At 47.3% G+C, this 21,735-nt stretch overlaps 1 protein-coding gene across 39 annotated transcripts in view; it reads left to right on the top strand.

Moving 5' to 3' along the window:
* Window positions 1-21,735, top strand: part of CACNA1C (calcium voltage-gated channel subunit alpha1 C) — a 747,770-nt gene that overhangs the window by 210,633 nt on the left and 515,402 nt on the right. The window contains exon 3 of one of the 39 annotated variants that reach the window (XM_038576293.1): window positions 10,103-10,196. The exons of the other annotated variants lie outside the window; for them this stretch is intronic. Coding sequence (XP_038432221.1) covers window positions 10,103-10,196 — 94 coding nt within the window. The remainder of the gene's footprint in view (window positions 1-10,102; window positions 10,197-21,735) is intronic. 39 annotated transcript variants of the gene reach the window in all.

Here is a 21,735-nt window from a genome sequence, read left to right as displayed (position 1 = left end):
ACTCAGTAAATCCTCGATATCATCTGATACTCAGTTCATATTTAAATTTCCTTTATTGTGATGCATGGGTGGCTCAGTGGTTGAGTGTCTGCCTTCAGCTCAGGTCGTGATCCTGGGGTCCTGGGATTGAGTCCCACATTGGGCTCCCCGTGGGGAGACTGCTTCTCCCTCTGCCTGTGTCTCTGCCTCTTTCTCTGTATCTTTCATGAATAAATATATAAAATCTTTAAAAAATTTCCCTTATTATCTCAAAAATATCTTTTAACAGTTGGTTTGAATCAGGATCCTAATAAGGTCCACACATTACATTGGCTTGTATGTCCTAAATCTCTTTTTATCAAAAATTGTCCTCTCTCCCCTCTTGAATGTCATTTGTTTGTTGAAGAAACTGGGTCAGTTGTCCTGTAGAATGTCCCACATTTTGATTTGGCTGACTACTTCCTCATTTTGTCATTTAATTTGTTTCTTTATCCTCCTTATTTCCTGTAACCTAGAAGCTAGATTCACGCTCCATTTGTTTTGGAGGGAGGGTCAAGGGTATTCTTTTTGGGACTGTACACTTCCTGTTGCAGTACATCAGCAATCACTTTTAGCGATACTGGGACTGGTGAATGGGCTCAGAGATTGTTAGGTGGCTCCTCCCATCACATAGCCCTGTCAACCTTCCACCTTGTGATTTTAGCATCCAGTGATGATTGTTACCCATACCTGTTATCCCATTAGGACTTATGAAATGCCCATTTTTGATTTAGTAGTTGGAAGTCCTTTATATGAAACTACACTTTCTTATCATTTATTTAGTTTTCCTGAAATACAGTTTGATAGAAAAGGCAGGACAAGTGCTTTCCTATCATTTGTCAGTTTTCAGAATAAGTTGGTGTCCTAGCAAAGAAGGATAAATCTTTCATTATTTACTTAAACAACTATTTACTGAGTTCCTATTATATGTTGAATGTTGTTCTAACTCCTGATGGTTCAGCAGTGAACAAAATAGATAAAAATCTCTGCTTTCTTGGATCTTAAGTTCTGGTGGGAGAAGACAAACAAACCAGTGAGTTGATACATTGTGTTAGGTGATGACAAGGGCTGTGGAGAAAAATAAAGCAGGACAGGGGTATGGGAAGTACTGGAGGGTATGGGAATTGGGGTCGCAATTTTAAATAGATCAGGAAGGCCCGCAAGAAGGTGATGTTTAAGCAAAAACTTGACAAAGGTGAAAAAATGAGCCATTTACATGTTGGAGAGGAGTATCCCAGGCAGAGGGTCTTGAGGTGTGAGTGAGCATGCCTACAGTGTTTGAGGAATAACAAAGAGTCCTGTGTGGCTGGTGTGGAGTGAATGAAGGGGAAGTTAGTAAACTGAGAGGAGGTCAGAGAGGTGTGAGTGGGGGCAGATCATATGGGGGCCTTGTAGATCATTTCAAGAATGTTGGCGTTTCCCTTGAATGAGCTGGGCAGCCACTGAAGGATTTTGAACAGAGGTATATGATGTGACTTCTGATAGAATAGACAGGTAAGAGTGGAACTGAGTTTAGACTTAAAAGTAGAAAGCTTTTTCCCTGCCAGCTGGTACTGCGAAGAGAGATACAAGGTGTTTCATCTGTTTGGAGGGGAACTCTGCATCTGGTTGGTGGTTGGACTACAGGAAATGCTGCCTCTTAAACTATCCTTTTAAATTCCTAGGTTTAGCATTTTCCTGGGTACTATTGAGCACTTCATAACTTAAAATCCCAGGGCAGAAACCTTCCTCCCCCTAGACTCCACCCAGAATGACTATCTGTCCATCATCCCAGATAAATCGAATTCCATCCCATTCTAAAATTATGATACATGAGGGGAAATGCCACTACTTGACCCATCTCCTTTTATTCTTGGTTACAAGGCTCTCAGAACATTTTCCCCATCACTAGAGAATTGGTGTTGGATAGCAGTGGGGGTGCCCAGTTATTCTAGAGCTAGGCCCACATTTGTGGTGGCATAGGCCATCCATCTATCCGGGGTCACCCCTCTAAGCCTGGTGAGGGGTGTGTGGTGGCATAGGCCATCCATCTATCCGGGGTCACCCCTCTAAGCCTGGTGAGGGGTGGCTTCACTAAGAGGCACCTGACGACTCTGGCTGCACATCAGCTGGGCACCCTTTCCTATCCAGAGTTTCTAGTCAGCTTCGGGCACACCTTTTCCTCCCTGCTGCCTGCTCAGCATCCAGAGGCCTTTTTGTGGATGAGCATCTGTCTTTGCCTGTAACTCCCACCTGTCATAGGCTGTGAGGAATTTCTGGATGCTTAGCAACTAGGAGAGGATACAATACGAGTGGCCTGAATCCCTGTCAAGTAGCTGTTCCCTCTCATCTTCTCCTCTGGGTTTGTGTGTGCAGTGAAAGCAGCCACAGACACCCCCAAATGTCAATGTAAACCATGATTTTTTAAATTAAAAACATTTTAAACTGAATCTAGTTCAAGCACATTTGGCCTCAAAGAAAGCTTGCAAGCATCTCTTCTTGTCATTCTCTGTCATCCTTGCAGGTGATTTTCTGTAACCTTCTGAGATTTTTGCCCACAGGCCTACTAAGAGGGCGAGACACACCAAGGGAAGTGAGGAACTGGGATGAGGCCAGGCCTCTCTGCACTACAAGGTTCCTCAAGCTGCAGGTTCTACAAAGAAGAAAGACGACATAATCAGGGGAGCTGATTCTCCAACGAAGGGATGTCATAACTTAGAATGGGCTCTCTGCCTCTTACTGAAAGGAAAATTGCTTGCTGGGGAAGTGGCAAAACATTTCAAAAGAATGGCAGTCCTTGGTAGCGGCTGATACCCATTGATGTGACAGGACAGGAAATGGAGCCCTCTACCAGGAGGCTTCCTGAGGATCCAGGAGCTGGTGGGAAGGAAAGTGAGTGCTTCACAGTTTGCCATTTGCAAGGGGTCATGTACTGTTAGCTGTTATTCTTAAAAATACCTGTAGGAGGCATGAACCTTGCTTGTGGCACAGGTGAGTCTAACTCAAGAGTTGGTGCTCATGTGAGATTATGTGCTACAAACAATCCAGGTCCGCACAAGGCTTCATAAAGGATCTAAACAATTGTCTCTCGGTGTCAAGGCATCTGGGGCTGGTGAGCTGGATACTAAGACCGGGAGTTTGGCCTCCCTGCAAGGTTGTCACAAAAGGCTGTGAACATGTCTCAGCTCCTGGAAAATGCCCTCTTTCCTGGCCCCTGGGCAGACTCAGCAACTTTCTTGAAGACGGTAGTTCTTCAGCGTTCAGTGGGTCGCATCCTGGATCCCACCACAGAGCCTTTGGGGCTGTGTGAGTACTAGATTTTTGGACCTATGGGTGTGCTCTTTTTTGTCAGATGAATTGCACAGGCCCTAAGAGGAAAACAAAAAGATAGAAGTGATGGGGGTCTTTTCTGTGGTTAGAACAATCTAGTGTTTGTTTAATGAATTATGTCGTTAAACAGTCATTAAAATAAATGTTTGAAGACTTGAAATTCAAGGTCTTTTATTATAATCTGAGTGTCCTCTTAAGTGTCTCCACGTGTTGGTGGTCTTTACAGGTATGGGGTACAGCACATGAGTAAGTGGGTGATGCATTGCCAAAGACAAAGCATTCCCTGGGCTTAGTGGTGGTAGGTCAGTAAACTAGTGGTTTTGGCCAGATTTTTGACCCACTGAGCTGTCTGTTGAAGAGAGAGAAGAGAAACTTATCAGTGAGTTAGTACCATGGACCCATAAACTCTTTAAGGTTAGAGGGCCTCTGAAGTCATCCAGCCCATTGCCCCATCAAATGCTTGATTAGTAATTGATGCAAGAACTCTGGGCTCTGCATTCCAAAGGTTCACCCAGACTCAGAGTGTTGGTTTAGAATATTATCCTAATTGATCGAATGCTGCTAGGATTTTGGCTCCAGACCTGATTTCACAAATTGGAAGAGATTCAGCAATAAAGACATGCAGAGGAAGCAACAAAAATTAGTAAGGTTGGAAAGTAGACAGCACGAGCAAAAAGTAAATCAGTAGGTTCTGAAGGAACAATCAGAGTTTCATAATAATGATCACAAATAAGTATTCATTAGTTGAATGAAAGTACTCTTGTTTTGCACTTATTTGATGTGAGTCTTCTTTCAGGAAGAGCTCTTGTCTTCCTGCCTTTGGTTTCTTCACTCTCTGAACCATTGGACACACCACTGCTGGACTGATCTCCTGAGAGTCTATTTCCTCTGCATTCCTTGTCTGCAGTGAAGGAAGCTTTCATAATTTCTCTTTGTCTCACTGGAGAAAGTTAGAACTTTTTACACTTGATCTTCAAGGCTCTGCCCCTCTTTCTCCACCCTTTCACATAAGCTTTTGTTTTGGGCAGGTGGGTTGCCCTACTGCCTCCTAAGCAGGCCTCACTCTGAGTCTTTGCTCATGTTTGCTGGAATGGGGAGCACATCTTCTAGTGCCTGTAACTTCCATTATAATCTACCATGAGATTGAGTACATGGTATATGTATGAATGAATGATTGGAACCTTATATTTGAAGGAAACAAACATGCAGGCATAACACACACCCACCCACACACACAGAAACACCCCATACTCCTGAATGTAGTTGGAGGTAACCCCTGGCATCTCTCTTTACTGGCACCTGGCAAAGGGTGAAGGGCCTAGAGAAGATAAACCTCAATCTGAGGGGAGAGCATTAAGATACGGAAGCAATAGTCCTTGCTTCTCTCTGGAGCCAGCATCTGCTAGGCAACCCAGCCGGCCTGGTACTGGCAAGCCTGGCATGGAGCCCTTCTCCTTTCAGAGGAAGCCAAATGTCCTGACAGGATGAGTCAGTGGGAGAATGGAACCAGAGAGTGAGTCACTTTGGGAGGAGAGGCTAAAGGATCTTCTCTGCTCAAAGATATTTTAATCTTGGTAGGTTTTTCCCATTTCTCTTGTTTAGATATAAGTTTGGGACATGTGATTGCAGTGATGTGATGTGGAAAGCTTTCCCCTGAATGTCCAGGGTATTGCATACTGGAACATTCTTGCAATAAAGTGAGGGGTTGGCTTTGGAGCCAGGCAAACTGGGTTCTAATCACAGCACTTCCCAGAAGCACCCGGGGACTTTGAATGGGTGCTGGAGTCTCTTGAAGCCTAGTTTTTGTCATTTTCTAAATGAAGATTTTTGTGAGTGTCAGATGAGATCACATATTCATTTACTCCACAAGAATTTAGGTACCTATTGTGTGTCTGGTATGTTGTTGGGTGTGGGGTACATGGAGGTGAATGCTGCCCTCTGGGGTCCAAGATGCTGGCCACTGTGAGGAGACCCGTTCCTGTAGTATCTGTAGACAGGAAGTGCTCAGCCAAGACAATGATTACAATGACCATTACCATCTCTTTGGTTTCCTATAAACCAGCTCATCCCTTTGCACTGCATTTTCTTCTATAAAATGTGGAGCTGAGTTAATTTCAAAGAGGAAGGCCCCCAGACTCTCATCTTAAGCTGAAGTTTTAGAGTCGGTAAAATGCAAATGGAGGGACCCCTGGAAGGGGCAGCATCAAGGCCTTCGGTGTGGGGATGGAATTAAGATCAAAATGATCATAATAGATTGACATGGTGAGCTGAAGCAAACAGGAAAACGTTGGGGTCTGATATTTTGGCTCCCAAACTCAATTGTTCAAAGACACAATTGGGAAGAGCAGACTTGAGAACAGTCCACATGAAAACGGTCCAGGTATATGTTTTATTCTTATATGATCAGGGCTGCTGAAACTATGGCACCATCCCAAGCTGCATTCATAGATGGGTAGCACTTAGTATGTAGGCTAGGGGAAGAGAAAAAAGATCAGCAAGAGCTAATATTTTGGAGTTGTTGTAGACCAAGAGACCTACATACCTGATATCATTTAAGCAGAGCTTGTTGAATCTCCACAGTAACCCCACAGGGTTGGTTTTGTTGGCATTATCACTTTATAGATGTGAACACTGAAGCCTACATAATGGATTACAAGGGATACTTTGCCCAGGGCTCATAATGAACAGCTGTAGGACCGAGGCAAGAAGATGTATTGTCAGGTGGTCATGTAGAGAGGGATTGTGGGTCACTTGTTGGTGTAGAACTCAGACAGTGGGTGGATGCTATGGGTTCAGCAGAGAGCTGTTTAGAACTAGAACTCATCAAGAGGTCTGGTGTTCGTCATCCCTATAAGCATTCAATCAGAGGCTGGAGGTCTGTCAGCGATGTTGGAGGGGGAGTTTTGGCATTGGAAGGGACTGGCCAGATGACTTGTGAGTCTCCATCTACAGAAAAGTAATGATGATGGAACCCACGTAATCTTTACTAATGCCCTCTGACAAGAACCACTGTAAAACTGTGCGAGCAATGAGGTAATATAGGGGAAGCAAACACAAGGGTAGGTGTGACCTGAGTGAAAGCATGGCATACTGCAGTGACAGGATCCATAACTCCTGGGGGCAGAGGTTCTCATGGGTTTCCTTTGTGACTGCTTGTTCCAGTCCCTCTCTCCTGTGCCTTCCCCAAGTCTTTATCCTTTCTTCTTCCACACCACCTAAAATGGAAACCCAATCATGTGTGTGAAGGTTTCAAAGTCCCTTGCCTGTTGGTGAGCCATGTGTGTGGGGGGGGTCCTTGTTATATTGAGGGCACAAAATTGGGGAAGTGGCTTCTCTGGTGGAATTTTTAGAGGGAGAAGTGGTCAGCTCAATTGTACACTCCCTCCTTTTCTCTGTAGTATGTCCAGGACATACTTGTCTCATGTCTACTATGGACCAGAACTGTGCTGAGGCTGCAGATTCAAAGGTGATGAAGTTGTGCCCCCATGTTCCCTCCATGCAGGGAGACAGGGAAACGAGCAAACTAGTAACATAGTAGGTTGAATGCTGGAATAGAGGCACACCCAGGGCCCTGGGGCAGCACATGGGAGGGGCACTTACCCAGATATCACCTGGCTGGGTTTTGATGGTGTCATCCTTGTAAAAATTCAGGCAGGTACTGGTTTTGGTCCTCAACCTGCCACATGCCATATTGTGGGCAAGTTCCTTAACTTTTTGGAGTCTCTGTCTCTCCACCTATTAGATGGGGGAAAATACTACTTTCTTCTCAGGATTTCTGTGAAAATCAAATTGAATGAATTAATTTAGGGAAACCAGCCTAACATAGTGTCTGGCTTAATACAGGAAAGTTCTCTTGCAAGGGTGAAGGATGGGGACAGAGATGCTGAACTTGACGTTCCTTGAGTCCCTTAGGCAGGGACTAAACCTGCTCACAGATTGGTGCTCACCTGAATATCATAATCCCAGGAATGGTTTCTTCAATACAAACTTTGGGACACCTTCTCTAGAGACTCTGTTTTGGTGAGCACAGGAAGGGGCTGCACCATAATCTGAGAAGTTGCTCAAATGATTCTGAGGCATAGGTAGGTTTGGAGACCTACTGAGAATATATATAAAAATGTGTGTGTGTGTGTGTGTCTGTGTGTGCGCGCGCGCGTGCACATGCATACGCATAGGTGCATTTTTCCCGAGAAAGGCCCCCATGTTTTCATCAGATTCTCAAAGTGCTTCATGATCCTACAAAAATTAAGAATTACTCTTGTGTGCTGTGGGCTCACTGGCACAGAAAGTGGTCTGGGAGATATGGGCTGAGGACATGAACCAGCCTTCAAGGCTACCACTGCTGGGCCCTCCTCCTCTCCTCATTCCCGAGATTCCCAGGAAACAGGAACAGGTGGTCGGTGGCCTGACTCTCTGGCAGGTAGGTAAGCCTCATCAGTTCTGTCTCCAGAGGTTCCTGAGATCCTTAGTTGTAACCGGTCTGAAAAGTTGACATGGAAATTGCTTCTGTCTGGTTCCTGTAAACGTAAAATCTGTTATGAATTACATCCGAGTGAAAGAGAGACAGAGATTGCGGTGTGTGTGCAGGAGAGCGAGCCCCTGCACGGTCTGAAAGCTTTTGCAATTTTTCCTAATTGGCCCAATCTTTTCTGTAACAAGTCTTCTTTTTTCTTTTCTCCATCCCATCCTCCACTGCCTGCAGCTTCTGATTTCCAGGCAAGGCAAACAGGCACCAGGGCTGGGATGTTGTTATTCTGGAGGATTTTCAGGTGTATGATGGTAAAAGCAGGCAGGAAAGGAATGTTGGCTCTGTGTTTGGCAGCTAAGGGGACTTGTTTTTCAATATGCCTTCTGAGGTTAGGAGACTTGGACTTTTTGCCCAGTTTTCTGTATCCTTTGTATGTCTCCAAAGATGCTCCATGAACTGTGTGGTGGGAACTCTGACTTCCCCTGCAATGCCCTCAAGTTTATCACCAAAGGGACAGAACTTCACAGCTGCTTCTGGTCATTGTGGGCGAAACCCTGGTCACTTGAATTAAGTTCATGTTAGTTTGTAGCCTTTGGCGTCAACTTTAGGGCACCCATTCCTTGGTTGTCTCCTGTCAGAGCTGAGCACGTCAGCATGGGAGGTGATTTGCCTCATACAGAACCTCCTAGCATGCAGCTGTATTGAGAATAGGAAATAGTCCACGAGAGCTGTATCTCCCTGTGTAGCTTGTTCATTTGTGTGTTCATTCATGCCTTCATCACTTACCTCTTACTTGTCTTACCATGTGCCAGGCATCCCAGGCACTGGAAGTACAGTGAGGACCTGGGCTCAGTCTGGCTTTCCTGGGGCTTACCCTCTGGTGAGGAGGACAGGTGCAGAGGTGGCATGAAAAAGCAGATAATCTTGTTTTCTAGGCTGCTTTCTTCTTTGGTGGCTTGGTGGCTTCCTCTTCTCCACAAAATACTCATAGCACTAGGATCTTAATGGTGATGAATAATGGAAATCCCTGAAGATGCTTCTCATTCCATGGGTATTTGCTTTTAAGCTGGGGTTAAAGTCTTATGTAAAGGGATGGGGAGCTAAATTTTGGGTGGGGTGGAGGGGTATGTCTGGTGAGGCCCGAGGGCTAGGGGAGGTGAGCCTGCCCTTCTGGAAGCCCTGGGATCTCCCTCTGCAGTGGCTAATGCCACCTGGCTGGCTGTAGCTCATTCACCAGGCCCCTTGCCAAGCAGTGTGAAGGTACAGATGTCTCCACTGACACCCTCCAACAGGTCTCTCTGGTGTTTCTACCTCTCTGGTTTCATTACTCCCACTTTACCGCTGACAAGTCCCTCTCTATTTCTGCGTGTGGCTGGCAGGTGCAGCCGAGGGAAAAAGGGAGGGGGCAGGCAGGTCTTCCTCCCACCTGCAATACCTGCTCTGCATCCAGTTCCCAGCACTCTCTTACCTGTGAATCCACCTGCCGTCGGGGCTTTAGGGCCTCACCTGGATCCCTCGAGTGGCTGTCCGCAGGGCCGCCCCTCGGCCTGTCCGCTGGCTCTCACCTGCTGCCCTGCCTGGGGGCCCTGGGCAGAAGCTGCCATGTGGCTTTGGTCACCTTTCCTCGTGGGCCATGTCTTCCTCCTCCTGCCCCTGAGACCCGCCTAGATTTCACACAACATCATTGCCATCTTTGGAGCCTCGTGGAGAGAGCCCTGCAAACCCTCGCACGGCCTGCGCCTGCTCCTGCTCGTTTCCCAGTTTCCCAGCCGGGCCGGCGGTCGTTTCCGGCCACGGTCTGGCTCCTCTTTCGAGCGCCTTCCCCAGCCCCACCCTGTGAGGAGGCAGTGGCCAGATTCTGCTCCCCCTGCGGCCTGCGGTTTCGGGGAGCCGTGTTGTGGGCCTCTCGCCTCCCGGGAAGCCTGCCCAGCGGGGCCGGATTAGGCTTGGGTGGTGCCAATAAAGGCCTCAGCTCCCTCCAGCGGGCCGGAGCGTGTAGCGGGGGAGGCCCAAGCCGGCCGCCCGCGGGAGCTGCTGTCCTTCCCGCGCCTCCCGTCCCGTCTGCAGCTGCGGAGGGGTCGAATCAGGCTGTCGCTTTGTCACGGCCGCTAACCAGGCCCGCGAGTGCCCGCTCCTCTCCCTCGGGAGTGAGCCTCTGCGGAGAGCCAGACAGGTGTGGCCGCGGCCCCGGAGGGACAGCAGGCCGTGGGAGCGCCGGGCAGCGAGAAAGTGCCGTCCGCCGCCCGCCCAGACGAAGGTGGCCTCATTTATCTGTTGGTTTTTTTTTTAATCTGTTGGTTTTTAAAGGAATAAAGGAAGGAAGAGAAAGATGAAGAACTTTAGAGGTCAGAGTCTGAGACAGCCCGAGACCGACATGGGGACAGGAAGACTGTCAGAGAATGTACGCTGAGACGCAGTGAGCAGCAGACAGGGGGGGTGGGGGGGGGAGTGGAGGGGGGGTGGGGTGTCACGGGTTGAGAAGCACCGAGAGCAGGACACGGGGGGCGGGGGGGCCCACAGGAGCCAGTGGCGACATTGCTTATGGATTCATAGACCGCTGACTTGCTCACAATTTGTGCCTGAGATCTAGCACTTACCAGTCTCTAAAGTACAGTCTTGGGGCGCCTGGGTGGCTCAGCCGGTGAAGCATCTGCCTTCGGCTCAGGTCACGATCTCAGGGTCCTGGGATTGAGCTCTGTGGTCGGGGCTCTCTGCTCAGTGGGGAACCTGCTTCTCCTTCTCCTTCTGCCCCTCATCCCGCTCATGTTGTCTTTCTCTCTCAAATAATAAATAAAAGAAAAAAAGTCTAGTCTTAATGTAGATAACCATTTAATAATAGTAGGGTTTCTGGAGCAATTGTTGTGTGCCAAGTACTGTGCAAAGCCATTTATAAACATGAGGGGCTGTCACTATCCTCATTTTATACAAGAGGAGCAGGTTCTTGGAATAAGGCACATGGGGGCAGCCCGGCGGCTTAGCGGCTTAGCTCCGCCTTCAGCCCAGGGCATGATCCTGCAGACCTGGAATCTAGTCCCACATTAGGCTCCCTGCATGGAGCCTGCTTCTCCCTCTGCCTGTGTCTCTGCGCCTCTCTCTCTCTCTCTCTCTCTCTCTCTCTCTCTCTGTGTGTGTGTCTCATGAATAAATAAATAAAATCTTAAAAAAAAAAAAAGAATAGGTCACATGGGCAGCAAGGAAGAGCGGAGACTCTGACCTCAGGTCTGTGGGACCCCAGTGCCCATCACTGGAAACATATGTGACGCTTCTTTCTTCTCTTCTGGGGACTGCACTTTCCATTTCATCCCACGCAGGCCTCTTTCCCCAGACTGGCTGTGAACACACGCCACCCCTCTTTCACCCTACATCTCTGCTATGACTCCGTGCTTCCTCGTTGCCAGCAGTCAGGTGCACGGACTCTCGGTCAAAGTGTGTCTTACCTTTGTGTACCACTGTGTGTTTTTAGAATCTTAGCCCGTGATTCTGTGAGCAGGTGTTATTTTCTACATCCTACCGAAGGAGAAACTGAGGCTCAGTGAGATTTTGGTGACTGCCTGGGGTCGCATGACACAGTTTTTAGGTGGTGGAGTCAAGGATGCAAATCCATAGAGTCAGAATTCAAATCCAGTGCCCTCCGGCCTAGCCACCTCTCTGAGGAGCTGTGTTCCTAATAGCAGCCACTTCATCGTGAGCCAAAGGAATGACCAGGGAACCAGAAAGTGATTTGCATTTGGAATTGAGATGGGGCCAGTGGTGGGTAGAGAGACGTTGAGGCGGTGAAGGATGAACTTCCCTCTGGACCTGGAGCCTCTTCCCAAGTGCAGCATCTGAGCAGTGGCTTCGTGGTTGGCCGCTGTGGTTTTCAGAAAGTCTGCCCCGTAACAGTGAAGTACTGACATGCCAGGTAAGCGTGAGGAGACTCAGAGTTTGGAGGGCACGTGTCAGGGACAGGCCTGCTGTCAGGCCAACGTGGAGTAAGCCAGATGTGGCCAAAAGGACCAGGAGCAGTATCCACACAGGGTAGGGTACATCCGTTTACCTTCCTTAACGAGAGATAGCTAAGAAAGTAAAGGCAGATTTCATGCCGATGCTACATTTCCTCACGGTTGCAGCAAAGGGCCTGAGGCTCTAAGGCCCTGTCCAGGATCTCGGAGCTGGATCTGCTGACCTCTCAGAGGGACTGAGCCATCCCATCTGCACAGTGACAGGGAGGGTGCCAGCGGAGGCGCCCCAGCCCAGCGGCCTCTCCTCGAAACCTTGGCTGGGTCCTTGGGAAAAGACAGCTATCAGAGAGAAGCCGACAGCCAACCAGAACAAGCAGCCTGTGTGTGAGTCCTTTCACTCAGAATTAAAACAAAACCCAAAAAACCTTATGATCAACCCAGTACATAGGGGCCACGTGGTGTAATGACTTATGTGCTCCCAGGGTTGCGTGAAGCTTCCCGAGGCCTGATAATCACTCTGCCCTTCAGCGTATCAGATGTTGTAAAATGTATCCACACAAACCACATCAAGTAGTATGTTTCTGCTATAATGAAGTTAGAGACAATGGTTGTATTTTTTTATAATGTTGAGTTTTATTAAGAATAAGTTATTCATTTTGGTCTTGCGATAGGAACTCTGTTGTATTGATAGATAACTCTGTGTGTTGAGCCACATTTGACTGGCTGACACAGTGTTAACTTTTATGAATGTTGAGTTAAATATCCATTTTGATTTTCCAGCATCTTCTGTGTTTTGGACCAAACCTACTTTTGTTTTTGTTTTTAATTTTCAGATGTTTCTGTGGAACAATTAAAAGCTTGTAGGGCACAGGCGTCAAGCCTCTTGTGCCCAGCAGATAGTCTCTTTTATCCCTTCCCACCTCCCATCCCCAGAGAGAAAGAGAGAAAGAAAGAGACTACTTCAGTGAATTGGTATTCACTTTCATGGCCTAAATTATACTAGGTTCTCAGTCCTCTGGTCTCCTCTTTGGTGGTGTTTTTATAACTGTAAAACAGAAGAATTGTTCCCTGAGAAATGTGAAAAATTTCTAAGTGTCCCGAACAGATGATATTAAATCAGTTACCTCAGCTCCTTTGGCAGAAGGAAGGATATAAATTCTAAATAGGATTGTATCAACCAGCTCAGATTTTCAGAAGTGAAGAGTAAAGATATGGGGAGGGCTGGCTCTTCTAGAGCCTCTGCCTAGGATCTTTGTGTGGCTCTGGTATAATGTAGACGCTAAATTCCTCCCCTCAAAAACAGACTTGTGCTGGGTGCCGCTGTGACAGAGGCACCTTGCAGGCAGTGTGTGCCAGTGTTGTGCCCCAAAGGAGCAGAGGGAGGAATGCATGTGGGTGACAAGAGCTGAATCTGTACAAGGAGAGGAAGGGTGGAGAAAACCCCTCTAGGCTGAGGGGCCTGGCTCACCCACATAGGCAGGGAGGGTCCAGTCCATAGAAACGGGAAGATGTTCTGCTGTGTGGACACCATGGCTTCCTATTTAGAGGCCAAGGCTGGGCTCTAGCCATGCTGCCTAAGATGAGGGCACCAGGTCTAGCTTCCAAAGGGCCACTTCAAGGAGGGGCTGCTACCCAACTGGAAGACTCTATCCTCAAGTTGAGTGAGAACCTATAGGGAGAGGGAAAGGAAGGAACATTCAGCTATCCTCAACCACAGTGATTTACCTGACACAAGAAAAACTAAAATAAAGCATCATGAAATTGTGACAGGCCCCATTAACATGACATATTCATTAAGAGCTCTAATAGCCAGTCATATTTAAAGAAGGAAAAAAAAACCCTCACAAAATGCCATGAAGAGATTTACTACAGGAAAAGAAAATATGGATCCCTCGAGGTCACTGATAAAAGAGAACAAAGGAGGTACTGAAAGTGGCCGCCTTTGATCATGGTGAGAACCAGATCTTCAAGGTTGGGCAAAGCTCTTCCAAAACCCAGGAGAAGCATCTTTGGGATCATGCCTGGTGTTTCTCTATTAAGTGAGTAGCACATTCAACAGGACTTGCTCTTCATTAATGGAATGGAATCCCCTTTCTATACTAAAAATGAGATTATGTGAAATCTCAGGTTTATTTGAAAGAGGGAGGGCTTTTTTGTGCATAATGCATTACTATAAAATGACAGTGTCTTACTCCTTATTGCCTAATTAGTAATATTGCACTTCTGTGTGAAATGGTGTGTTTAAACATTGCCAATCGATTTAAACAAAAGACTTCAAAATACTGTAGGATGGAGCATGGTGAAACATTCCTGCCAGCCCTCACTCTCCTAGGGTAGGGTTTTTGTCACTTCAAGGTATGCCTGCACGATGGGAACCTAGCAGAAGAGGGGAAGCTTCCCAATCCCTGCCACACCTTCTGGCCGTTCTCTTTCCTTCATCCAGGGCTTAGCTGGTCCGAAGGCTGGTGTTTTTTTTTAATTAAAAATGTTCAGGGTAGTGCAGACCCAGTTGGACATTGGGCTCATCTGGGATCTATCATTCATTTATTTCCTTCTTCAGTACACACTTAGTGAGGACACCTATAAACTATGTGTTCTAGGTGTGGAAAACATAGAATGAATGTAAGATAGTTCCTTTCCTTGAGGAGGTCAGCCCAGTGGGAAAGTAGATATTTTTTGTGGAAGATTGAAATATAACCTGGTCGGCAAGGTGGATGGTAGAGAGATGAACAAGTTTCATGGCAGCCTTGGAAAGGGTGTATTAGTCAGAATGGCCTATCTGCTGTAACGAGTAACCCCCAACTCTCGGTGGCTTCACAGATTAAAGGTTTATTTCTTATAGCACAGTCCAACTTAGATAGGCAGGGTGGTGACAGGGGACATTCACGGGCCCCAGGTTCTGTTTTGAGGCTGTGCCATCCTCTTAGGCCTGGAAATTTTCTTCCAGATTCCCCGAATCTGGCTGGTAGATGAGAGATAAGAGAAGGGAGGGATAGTTGCACCCAAAGTTTTAAGGTTCAGGCCCAGAGGTGGTACTCATCATTTCCTGCATGTTCCATTGGCTTGAATGCAATTCTGGAAAATATGGTCTGCTTCTGCACTCACATGGAGGAGAAACAGGTTTGGTGAACATAGTGGCCTATGCACTGCAAGGAGCGACTTGTCCACCCTGGGGAAGTCAGAGCAGCTCCATGAGAGGTAAGTATTGAGTGCGTGTAGTTTGTATGGTGAGGATGTTGAGTGCTGGGTGCTGGGTCAGGAGGGAGCAGGAGCGTGAGATGAGCATTTCTAGGAAAGGAAGGAAGTTGGATATGTCTTCGGACAGAGCTGGAGTTAAGTATCAGCCCTCAACCAGCAATTATGTGGCCCTGAGCCCGGTCCCTGCATGTCCCAGGTGTCAGCTTCAGCCCTCATCCCGTGCCCTCTCCCAGATTGTGGTCACTCCCTAGGGACTTGTCTCAGTGTCTCCAGGGTCAGCCGCAGTCACTTTCTCTGACTGTGCCCTCCTCTCTGCTTCTGACAGACCCTCACATGGACCTGTTCCCCTTTGATATACAGATACGCACACACACTCCAGTTTCACACAAGGTTTTTATGAGTATATCAGCCTATATTCAGATTTTGGAAAGCTCAAGGGAGTCCACGTCATTGTAATGTGAATATTGAATGTTTGAAATTTCTGTGCTTAAAAAGCCTTCCAGACATTTTTGCCGACACAAGCCTTAGGGTTTTAATATATTTCTTGCCCTTTCTACTTCTCCCTCTCTCTATTTTTATTATGCGGAGCAGTTCAGCTCCATCTAGTGTATCCTAAACTCTGCTCAGAGCCTTCCGCTGCCTATCCACTGCTGTGCCTTCCCACAGGACGGGCCATTTGATGGGGGTCTGACCTATCTCCTTGGACAAGGGAAAAGGGGTGGTAGAGAGATTCATTTACCCATTGCTTTGAAGGCAGAAGCAGGTGGTACAAATTTTTGTTTTAAGTAACTTTTTATTTGTTTTGTATACAGTTTCCCTTAATGGGAATGTTGCCACAAAAATTGCAAGGTTGTTGAGAGAAATAAGATGATATATGAAAATGTGTGGGATCCCTGCGTGGCGCAGTGGTTTAGTGCCTGCCTTTGGCCCAGGGCGTGATCCTGGAGACCTGGGATCGAATCCCATGTCGGGCTCCTGGTGCATGGAGCCTGCTTCTCCCTCTGCCTATGTCTCCGCCTCTCTCTCTCTCTGTGTGTGACTATCATAAATAAATAAAAATTAAAAAAAAATGAAAATGTGTAATAGGGTGCATGGCACATAGTAGATTCTCAATTAAAATGTGGCTGACTCCTTTCCCACCTGCCCTCTGACTCACCGGGTATTAGAAGGCACAGAGCTGTGTGGTCAGTGACACTGAGTCTCAAGGGGAGAGCATGCAATGGGAAGAAGTGAGAGATGCAGCTGCAGACGGGGAGTGGGGCCAAATAGCTTCATGCTGTGCTTTTATCCACGGAGATGGGCCTTTATCCTCTGCACTCAGAAGTCAGAACTTAGCACATTAGATATAAATGGGAGGAGAACCCTTTCAAGTAGCTGTCTGTTTCAGCAGAAATCTTTTTACTGAGATTCACAAAGTGGCTCCAGGTAGGTTTAAATTTGTACAGCGCCTGCAGGAGATGCAGACATTGCTCTAGGACTCCTCACCTGCATTGGGGGTGGCCCGCAGCGGTCTCCTCACAGGCTTGCTGAGGCTTTCCGGCCCTGCCTGCAAGGCCCTGTGCAAACTTGTTACCCTGGGGAGCTGGTTTGCATGAGACTCTGAGGGGAGGTGGCTGAGGAAGTGGAGGGGTCCTTCCCTGCAGCAGGCCGGGCACCTTTGCTTCTCTTTACAGAAGTAGAGGAAGCGAGCCCCAGCAAGCCGAGCAGTTGACAGTGTTGGGCATGGGCCGAGGGGACCAAAGCCTTTTCTCCTGCCGGGTCCCCAGTGTCCCAGAGCTGCAGGGAGCCCAGGCCCACCAGGCAGAGGGCCTTCTCCCACCATGGCCTTGACAAGTCATTGGGCCATCCAGCCTCTGCCCCAACCCCTCTGGGGATGAAATCCATCTGAGGGATATCTGTCATCCTGAGAAAATTTTTCTTAGGGCTGCTTGCCTTTATCGTCTACCTGCTGTGTTTCATTTTGCCGTCTAGAGGGGAAAACCCATTCTCTCTTCCTTAGGACATCTTTGTTGGTATCATAGACAGCAGCCAGGTGCCTCCTGGTCGTCTTCCCCAAGGCTACCCATCGTCTTCACGAGCATCCTCTTCCCCAGTCCTGGCCACCTCACCTGGACTCTGTGTTTGCCTTTAACTCACAATTACCCAGCTCTACCTGGCCCATGAGGAGGAGGCTGTTGCTTCCTGTTAAAGGCAGCTCATTTCCATCAGTATACGCTGAGATTACCTGCTGCCTCCCTTCTCCCTCTCTCCTTCTTGTCCTCCCCTCTCCCTCCTTGTCCTCTACTCTCCCTCCTCCTCCCCCTCTGCTTTCTCCTCCTCCTCCTTCCTCCTTGTCTCTCCCTCCCTCCTCCACTCCCTCCTCCTCCTCCTTGTCCTCCCCTCTCTCCTCCTCCCCCTCCCTCATCCCCTCACCCTTGTCCCCTCATCCTCTTCCTTATCCTTCCCTCCCTTCTCCTTCCACTCTGCCTCCTCCCCCTCCCTCTTCCTCTCCTCCTTGTCCTCCCCTCCTTTCTCCTTCCACATCACATTGTTTACTTGTGTTGAACGTTTAGGCAACTGGAATACCTCAGTCATTTTTCGTATGTGCTAGTAAACTCTGTTTTCCCTTTCTTTTTTTTTTTTTTGTTTTTTTTTTTTGTTTTTTGTTTTTCCCTTTCTGTCCGTGGACAGTTCCTTCTCTTGGAGACCTCCTGATAAATGTTTTTCCTGGACACACTTTGCCCCTTTTTAGGGTTCTTTGCCTGATTCTTTCCCCTCTCCCCTTTCCAGTTCTGTGATGGTCTCATTTTATGTCCCACTATGAATGCTGTGTTTCAGTGATTGGAAGAGTTTGGGGCCTCATCTATTTGATGAACTGTTTTTGCCCATGAACACTTGTGCTCCCTCTGACTGTCACATTTTCCCACGCAGGAACACCCATTTGCTAAGTCCCGACCCTGCTGTTGAACACGGTGGCAGTTGTCAGTGGGTTTCTTGCCCTCAGATTCATCAGGTTCTACCCTGCATCCTACACTGGAATGTCTGAAAATACCATCACTGGAGAAAGTAGGAGTACTTTCCAAACAAAGGTCCTGTGAGGACACTGGGGGACACTTTATTCCTAAGAGCAAACAGTGACTAGGATGTCTTTTTGGCTCTGATGCGATCTGGTAGAAAAATTTCAAGTTACCAAAATAGAGAATATGTCCTAATGTCTGGCAAATGGACCAAATACACTTCCCTTAATGGAAGAAGAGATGTGTGTATTTTTTTGAGTCACTGATAATAATAGTAGGGATGACAGTAATAGTCATTACGTGCCTGGCACTGTGCTCTGTGTTCTCGATACCTTTGTCGTTTAGTCCAGACAGAAACTCATGAGGAGTGGGTGTGTGATCTCAATGCCTTGGGATGTCCTCAGACCCGCCCTGATCACATGGCTGGAGAGCAGAGCCTGGGCGAGACCCTCCTTGTGGAAGCAGGGACTCATAACTAGGAAGTCATGTTCTCCCACAGGACAGTAGGGAGCAGAGTGCTTGGGTTCCTGGCTGTGCCACTGTTGCTGCCACTCTGGGCCTCAGTTTCTGCCATGGTAAAGACGGGATTGGATTAGATGGGCTCAAGAGTGTTACCAGCTACGTATGTCTGTGGTTTGACATCTCTGCTATTTCAGAGCCAGCTTCCTTTGGGAAACATTGTTGTCACAAGAAAAAAAAATTGTCTTCTATCAAAATATTTTCTAGTCTTGGACAAAGTGAATGGTGTTAGTGCCACAGATAGGAAACCATTACTTCAGGAAATGGTAGTAGAGATGAGGGTAAGGGGGAAGGTGGATGGATTAGCATCCTACACTGAATAGGGACATAGTTCTTAGGGAGCCACAAGATCGTACATCTGATTCTGTACCCTGCAATTAAAGTCTGCTAGGGATAGTGTGTCCAACAGGAAAGAGTCTTCCTCTCGGCCCCAAACTCAGAAATGTGTGTGACAGGTCAAGAATGGTCCCCAAGCACCATTTAGCTCACATCTTCATTTTATGTCAGTGGAGTCCCAGCCCATTGGAGACAGAGACCTCTCAGCCATATGGCCCAAGGTCCCAGAGAGTTTAGATCAGGTGAGCTTCCTAGTCCATGCCCCCTGCTCCCCCAGGTGTACTGTCCCTGGTCATTATATCTTCAAGGCTGGGGTAGAGCAGGGCTTTCTTTTGGAATATGGAACTCGTAAGACTCTTTCAGGCATTCTTCCAATAGCTCATCTTTCGGACTGGTTGCATGCAGGGTAGTTGGGACAAGGAGCCCAGAGCCCTCCTGTTGTTTCAGGAAGCCTTTCTTGTCCATCTACCCTGAATACCTGTGACCTGCCAGTTCACTCTACAGTTAACTACCTTCTTAGTAGGAGTGAACGAATCCAGGATTCTTTGCTAATTCTTAGGTGATGAACTGTGATATAATCCAGATTTCCTTGCTTAGATGTAGTGAAAGCCTAAATGAAGTTCCACTGGTAAGATCCATCGAGTTTTTCACTCACAAATAATTTATAGACAGTCACCAATTTTGAACTGCTCTTTTATTCATCGTTAAGTTGGTGTTTTAAATTTAGAAAATTGTAAATGGCATTTCCAGGATGGCCTGCCTAACCCATAACACAGCTGAAACACTCTATATTACCATGAATCATAATGGAAAATAATATTTTTGCAAATGAGGAGTATGGGATTGCCGTTACAGACTCCCTCTGTCTTAAACCACTTTTGGAAGGCTATCAGCAGTTTCAGCGAGAACATAAACACATCTGCACTGAAGTGTAAAACCAGGATGTCCAATTAATCTTTGCTGTGATAAGAGAGAAGTGAGGAAGGAGCCAGAGGTTAGCTAGAGATCTCCAGCCTAGTGCAGGAAGGCAGCAAGGAGAGCGGCGCCATTGAGGGTTCCTGACGCTGCGGTATGTGTAGCCCTGTGTTCTCCTGTCAGCATTTTTTCCTGGATCTTTTTAAATACTGTGTGGACAAGGAGGTCCAGAGCTGATAGGAACAAGGTGGGTAACCAGCAGGGATGACTCTAGGGCTTCTGTAGTTCTAAGCAGGACAGAACCTGTTGGCAGCCTGCCTTCTGGTTCAGAATGGATGCCCTGGGCCTGTAAAACATCTTCTGGTCCTTTCTATGTCACCAGTCCCCGCCCAGCAGTACATCCAGAGCTGGCTCTCTACCAGGCTCAGGCTGGCCCACAGCACCCCTTCCTCCAGGGGTGCCATCCTGTTCTCAGATGGGGGCTAAAGCTGTCACAACAAGGAGACTGTAGTAAGGTCTTTCACTACAGCCCAGACTGGGCACACTATGCCCTTGGGAAATTTAAATGTCACCACTTTCTTGGCTGCTTTTCTCTACCAAGGCATGTTCATTGAGATCCCCAACTTAAGAAATTATTTGTTCTTTCCTGGGTGGCTCCCGTTTCCCTCCCTTCCCTCCCCTGCCCTCTCCTTCCCCCTCCTCATTCGTTCTTCTTCCCTGTCCCTCCTCTCTCCCTCCTTCTTCTCCCCCCCTCTTTCTCTTGCTTCCCTGCATCTCGCATTTACTAAAGCTGCACACTGACCATCGGAAATGCCCGATTAAATCCTGAACACTGTGAAGCTTAAATTCAAATTGTACCCCAGGAATTCTGACACAGACTGTGTTTCCCATTGATTTAAAAAATTAAGACTCAGTGATATAATGTAATTCATTATTATGTAATAAAAACCTATTATGGATTGTGATTTTTCAGTGACTAACTCTATTTTACTTATTAGTGTTCATTTAAATCTTAGTTTATTATATGTTTAATACTACAAGTTCTAGCACCGTTTTTCTTCAATAATCAGCCATTTGGATTTTTTTCATCAGTTTAGACAAGACTTTCCTCTTACCTCTTCCTCGAATTCAGATAAGTGAAGCTTTCCCACATTTAAATCAGTGACTGAATAGGACCCAAACTGGAGGATGATTAATTTTTAAATGAACAGCAACAAACAGAAATTAATTTTTATTAATTTCAAAACCTGACATTTCGAGTCCCCTTTAATAGAACCTGTAAACAACCACCCAGTGAATCGGTTCAGTGCAGAAACGAACCTGTATTTTGAAATGCAACTTTGAGATCATTTCTAAACCTAGCAGCAATTTCATTAGGAATGTTCCCCTAATTTACATGTTCTGGGGTTAGTAAATTCGATTCAAATTTATTTCCTCCTAAATGAATTTTTGCTACCGGAAGGCCCTTGTATAGAAATGATCTTCTATCATTATGTGGTTGGCCTGGCCCAGAGGGTGACAGGGCATTGAAAGTGGAGTGCTGACCACAGCCTGGAGAGGACTGCGAGTTACCTTTCGAGGCTATGTGGGTGTATGGCTGAGACAGCAGTGAAGGGCACCCTCAGGAAGGAAGGTGCTTGCGTTGGTGCCTTCCTCCTTTAGGACAAAACACTCAGATTTGACAGTTCAGCTGAAAGCATCTTTGAAGGCAACAGGGGGGTCAGGACCTGGGGAACTACCTCCCCTCTTCCTACCCACATGGCCCTGGCCCCGCCTCTGCCTCCCCCAAGGAAAGAGGCTTCTCAGGAAGCTGCTGAGGTATGCTACTCTACCCTGAACTAGAGGCCTCCCCTCAGAGGCCTTTGAGACATGTTCCTGAGGCATGAGGATGACTCACATTTAAAGATCCTTACAACAACAGATACTGTAGGCCTGGCCTGTGCCATGTGCACGGTGGGGGGGAAGGGGGATGCTTCAGTGCCAGGTAGCATCACTGACTCTCCATTACCAAATTGTGAAGACTTCAGCTTTAAGA

The sequence above is a fragment of the Canis lupus genome, chromosome 27, assembly GCF_011100685.1.
Source record: "Canis lupus familiaris isolate Mischka breed German Shepherd chromosome 27, alternate assembly UU_Cfam_GSD_1.0, whole genome shotgun sequence".
In the NCBI taxonomy this organism is placed as follows: domain Eukaryota; kingdom Metazoa; phylum Chordata; class Mammalia; order Carnivora; family Canidae; genus Canis; species Canis lupus.
Note: the sequence above shows the minus strand (reverse complement) of the source record. Positions and strands in the feature narration are given on the sequence as shown.